Source organism: Trachymyrmex cornetzi, unplaced genomic scaffold (assembly GCF_001594075.2).
Source record: "Trachymyrmex cornetzi isolate Tcor2-1 unplaced genomic scaffold, Tcor1.1 scaffold884, whole genome shotgun sequence".
NCBI classification, from domain to species: Eukaryota; Metazoa; Arthropoda; class Insecta; order Hymenoptera; family Formicidae; genus Trachymyrmex; species Trachymyrmex cornetzi.
In genome coordinates this window covers 158,488-164,300 of record NW_017300228.1, presented here as the reverse complement: position 1 = coordinate 164,300, position 5,813 = coordinate 158,488, and the positions used below count along the sequence as shown (strand labels likewise).

Genomic DNA, 5,813 nt, shown 5'->3' with positions numbered 1-5,813 from the left:
TGGATTGCGCGCGGGGCGGTGCGGTGAGGGGGATAGCGGGAGGCGGAGCCGACTCGAAAATCGACCGAAATGTGCATTTCGTGCCGAGCCCTGATCTAGGGAAAACCGAATAATTCCGATCGGAGTTCATTCCGACATGTTCCATGACAGGTACCCTGAACGGAACTGGAACGGAATGCTCAATTCTAGAAAGAAGTCCGATCCGTGTTAATGGGACTTTAAGTCCGGATCTACAATAGGTTTTTAAGCCTTAAGCCATAAGAAATGGACAAATCACAGTCAATTATTAACCTCGCATTCGATTTTAATTGGTCAAATTCTTATGGTTTAAGGCTTAAAACGCCTATTGTAGATCCGGACTAATGTCTGTTCTATAATAATGTCGCAAGTCATAAGCCGTAAAAAATTGACCAATCACAGTTGAATATGACAAAACTAATCGCCTATGATTGGTTAATTTCTTACGACTTGTAACTCTATTGTAGAACAAGCTTTAGGACTCCCGCAGACAAAATTTCTGTAACAGTAACCTTAAGACGCGAACTTAAGCCGATGAGTCAATCAGGATACTGCTTTAGATCTGTGTACTCTAACGGAAACAGAAATAGCAGTAAACTTATCCATAAGGCGAGTTTCAACCGATTGAAATTCACCTTATTGCGAGATTATGGATAAGTTTACTGTTACATTCATTTCCGTTAGATTACGTAGACCTAAAGCAATATCCTAATTGGCTCATCGGCTTAAGTTTACGTCTTACGATCACTGTTACGGAATTTTGTATGCGGCAGCCCTAAAGGATCATCTACAATAGGGATCCGTTACCGTGATGTAACCGTAAGAAATCCGTAGATCACCGTAGAAGCGCTAAGAGTTTAATTTTTTGAACTCTTACGGCTGTATTAACGAAAGTTAGGTTAGAGACTGTGAGCGAAGAACTGAGTTCTATTTTCTGCAGAGCGAATAAATTGCAATAATGCTTTATAAATCGGATGGGGTTTTAATCGATTTGATTGAGAAGTGTAGTCACTTATATAATAAAAACTGTCCTGACTATAAAGATCGTGTTAAAACACAGAATTCATGGCAGTCATTCGGGTAAACTTAAAAAATTGCTTGTGGTCATTATTTTTAAGGAATTGAAAAAGAATAAAAAAAATGATCTTTTTGTTTACGCTCCAACAGCATTGGCCGAACCCAATATTTCTTTTTCGAATTGTTTTCCTCTTTTTCCGTGATAATTGCATCATTATTGCAACCAAATTATAAACCAAAAGAGCTATATTTCTAATTCGCTCAACATATATTATATAAAATTGAACTTTCGATTTAGTTGTCAAAACGCAAAATTCAACTTTCAATTTAGTTGTCAAAACACAAATACTATGAAGCAGGTTAGAAATGACTCTTTTACGATTCGTTAAGTTAACGTTACGTTACGGTTACAGACAGCCATTGTAAACTATACGGGGTAGATTTCTTACGTTACCAATTACGGGGGGTTACGTTACGGTTACGAATTCCTATTGTACCTGTGCTTTAAGCCCGGATCTACAATAGGTGTTTTAGGTCTTAAACCGTAAGAAATTGACCAACTACAGTCAAATGCGAGGAGAATAATTGATTGTGATTTGTCCATTCCTTATGGCTTAGGCCTGCCGCAGACAAAATTTCTGTAACAGTAACCTTAAGATGTGAAGTTAAGCCGATGAGCTAAACAGGATACTGCTTTAGGTCTACGTAATCTGACGGAAATAGAAATAGCAGTAAACTTATTCGTAAGACAAATTTCAACTGGTTGAAATTTGCTTTATTGATAAGTTTACTGCTATTTCTATTTTCGTCAGATTACATAGATTTAAAGCAATATCCTGATTGGTGCATCTACTTAAGTTTACACCTTATGTATACTGTTACGGAATTTTGTCTGTTACAGCCCTTAGGGTAAATCCACACAAACTTGCATAGCCGCATAAATGTATGCATAAAGAAAATTATCCAGTTGTATTTCTTACATAAAGACGCATGTAAAGTGTGATTGGATAATTTTCTTTATGCATATGTTTATGCGGCCATACATGTTTGCGTGAATATATTCTTAGACCCGGCGTATATCATAATCAGAGATAAATCTGAGAAAGACTATAGCGGCCTTTTTCCTATTACCATCGAAATCGCCCGTACATTATCGCCGGTACATTTATTTTCAGTTTGAGAACTGCATGACTACGGGCGGTATCCATAGTCGATTCTTATATTCAAGACCATCTTAAATATTGTCTTAAGATGTCACGAACCAATCAAAGGACCGTATTCAGTGTTGTTAGATGGGATAGATTTCTGGCACTTGCGCGTCCAACATAGCTTCAGTAACGTACCGGTTATTAGTAAATAGGAAATCATTAGTCGCTTGGGACTGAAAATGTTGAAAATTTTAATATATTTTACATATTTTACATATATATACATATTGTTGCGCCCGATGCACGAGATTGCACTCAGATAGTAACGCGCGCTCCCGAGCCACGGAAATAAAGAGACTCAAGGCTTAAAGAGTAGGAAATAAGAAGCCGTTTATTCAGTAACGTCGGCACCACGAGATCGTCAGTACATAAGTAGCGTAACGATAATATGTGTAATCGGCGGAGAAGCACGTCCGTACGTCTTGACTGCTCTCCGAAGATCTGACAGCTGTTCACCGTCAACAATAGCACGTCGTCTTGACAGCGCGACATCACGGGTGTCAGCACAGCACGGCATGCGACGGAGCATGGCCGTAACACTGCCCCTCTTCTGAAAAATTGTCATCCCGACAATTCTCTGGCTCCAAAGTTTATGAAGAGTCTTCTCCAAGGAATTCTGGGCTCCGACCAATTCCTGCTCCCTTTCTGCGCTGCTGCGTCAGTTTTATTAGAGCCTGGTCTTTCTGGGACCCGTTTCCCGGACTGAAGCTTTCTCCTCCTTCTGGGCAAGACCCCTTTTCAGTTTTTCCTCCGGGGTTATCCAATCTCTCGGAGAAACACACTTGGGCATCCCCTCAACTTCACGAAGGAGGTGTACTTCCTCTTGACTCTTCTCTTGAGCTGTGCGTACTTGTCACTTCGTTTTTTGGACTAGGAGGGGAATGGTGAAAAGTTTTTCTGTCCACAGTACCTCTATTCCCAGTCCCCGTCTCGGCATTTGCCCTCCGTCTTGTGGAAAAACTGTGGATCAAAAACCACAGGCGAGACGGTCTTCTTGACAAAAAAATGTTCCAAACATATTTTTTCAAGAAGTTCTTGAAGACATTGGAGATGAAGGCTTATCTCTTCAATTCCGCTTCAAATCTCCGCTATCTTATTCAGTATGCGCCGTGTACGCCAGGTGTTATGTTCTCAACGCTCAAGACTGCCATATCCGCCGATATTTTATTTATTGTGCGCCTTGCACGCCAGATGTTCTATGTACAAGGCCGAAGACCATAATCTGAAACTTAACAAAAAGATCTTAGTATCACATATTTTTGTTTCGGTAAGGAATAAATTAATACTAGGCTCTAAATGATCATTCATCTATTATTTTTTTTATTTACTCCCTTTCTTCTTGTCTATCACAATAAGGTGCTAACCTATCCGTATGTACGATTTTATTTTTACACTTATTTGACTTGCGAATACAATACACGATATCACTGAGTTTCTTTACCACATAGTATGGTCCTTCCCAGCTGCTTTGCAATTTTGGAGCTTTACCTTTAACTCTTTGAGGATTGTATAACCAAACCTTTTGCCCTATACCTCAAAATGAATTCGCCTGGTTTTCTGATCATACCAGGTTTTAGTACGAGAAGATTTTATATCAACACGATTCCTAACCTGATTATGAATTTCCTCTAATTTCCTTTTAATCTTGCCTAAATAGCTATCCACTGACTTCCGGTACAGGAGGATTTCCTCGAAGCAAATCTATAGGAAGTCTAAGATCTTGAGCGAAATACAACTCTGCCGGTGTTACGCCGGTAGTTTCATGTTTTGAAGATCTATACGCCAATAAATACATTGGAATCCAGCGATCCCAATCCCTTTGATTCTCAGTCATAAATTTGGCTAAATAATTTAGAATTGTTTGATGTTGACGTTCCACTTGACCATCCGACTGGAGATGTAGAGCAGTCGTTCTCGTCTTTTTGATTCCAAGTAGTCGCGATAATTCCTGAAAAATCTTGGACTCAAAATTTCTTCCCTGGTCTGTATGAACTTCTAAAGGAATGCCATGCCTTGAGATAACTTGATTTAAAAAGGTTTCTGCAATAGTTTTTGCTCGAATATTTTTCAGAGGAAAAGCTTCTACCCATTTTGTGAAGCAGTCAACTACGACCAATAAATACTTATTTCCTGTAAGAGTTGTCGGAAGCGGACCAGGCACGTCCATTTGAACTCTCTCAAACGGAGTTCCAACGTTATAAATTTGAAACGGAGATTTTCCTTTTCCCGTCGGACCACTCCTAGCGACGCAAATATTACAAGATCTACACCAACTTTCAACGTCTTGTTTACAGGACGCCCAATAGAACCTTTTTCGAATTTTTTCTAAGGTCTTATTGATCCCAAAATATCCTCCTGACGGAGAATCATGTGCCTGTTTTAAAATCTGTTGAATCCGTCCGTTAGGAACCACTAATTGAGCAATGGAATCTCTCAGATTTGGTGCCTCCCACCTTTTGTAAAGTACACCGTTCCTAAGCTCTAAAGAATCCCAATAGGACCAGTAAATCTTAGCAGAAGCATCTCTGGATGCAATCTCCTGCCAAGAAGGTCGGATCCCAGTCTCCTTCCCTTGGAGAATAATTGCAATACTAGGATCCTCTAACTGTTCCTGTCGCCAGGTTTCACCATTGTCCTCAGCCAAGACAATCCGAGCAACAGAATTTTCTAATTTTACAATCTCTTTGATCTCAGTCCTTGCGCAATACTGACATTCAGTACCCGCACAGGGTCGTCTGGATAAAGCATCTGCATTCCCGTGAAGAATTCCTTTCCGATAAATGACCTGAAAGTCATATTGTTGAAGCCTTTCTGACCATCGTGCTAACTGGCCTTCCAAATCTTTGAAAGACATCATTTCAGCGACGCATGGTCCGTCCGCATCACAACTCCCTACCATATAAATAATGGTGGAATGATTTAATCGCTTCAACAATGGCCAAAAGTTCTCGCCGCGTCATACAGTAATTTCTTTCCGTTTTACTAAGGACGCGACTATAGTATCACCTTCTCCCCTCCGTTTTGATCACTGGACAAGGCTAATTAATGAAGGTTAACAGCGTTGACACTGTTAAAACAGGCTGTCAATTTCATTTTGATAATAAATATATGAAGACAAAACAAAATTTTTTGTCGTCATATATTTTTTTAAATTTGCCTTCTTCCCAGTATTTATGTAGAGGTCTACCTCCTCGATTCATGACTGCTAATTACTTGCTTAGTATTTATTTGTTTTATTTTGTAGATTTGGAATATGTAAATCAATATAATATAGTTTGAGGTTACGTTACAAGTGGACCGCAGCCTCTGTGCCCGTGTGATGTGGTGTGATGTGCACGCGACCAGCGCCATTTTACTACATGGCTGAAACTTATGATGTATTATACATAGTTTCATCCATGTATGAAACCACGTATGATACGTTGAGTTTGATACGTGCCCAACCCTGCTCCCTACCATACAAATAATGGAGAAATGATTTAATCGCTTCAACAATGGCCAAAAGTTCTCGCCGCGTCACACAATAATTTCTTTCTGTTTTACTAAGGACGCGACTATAGTAAGAAATCA

The 5,813-nt window shown here is 39.6% G+C and overlaps 1 protein-coding gene across 1 annotated transcript in view; it reads right to left on the bottom strand.

The window, feature by feature from the left end:
* Nucleotides 1–3,398: 3,398 nt before the first annotated feature.
* LOC108769310 (uncharacterized) overlaps nucleotides 3,399–5,813 on the bottom strand; it is an 11,982-nt gene continuing 9,567 nt past the window's right edge. The window contains exon 2 of the mRNA XM_018520215.1: nucleotides 3,399–3,471. Coding sequence (XP_018375717.1) covers nucleotides 3,408–3,471 — 64 coding nt within the window. The 3' untranslated portion in view covers nucleotides 3,399–3,407. The remainder of the gene's footprint in view (nucleotides 3,472–5,813) is intronic.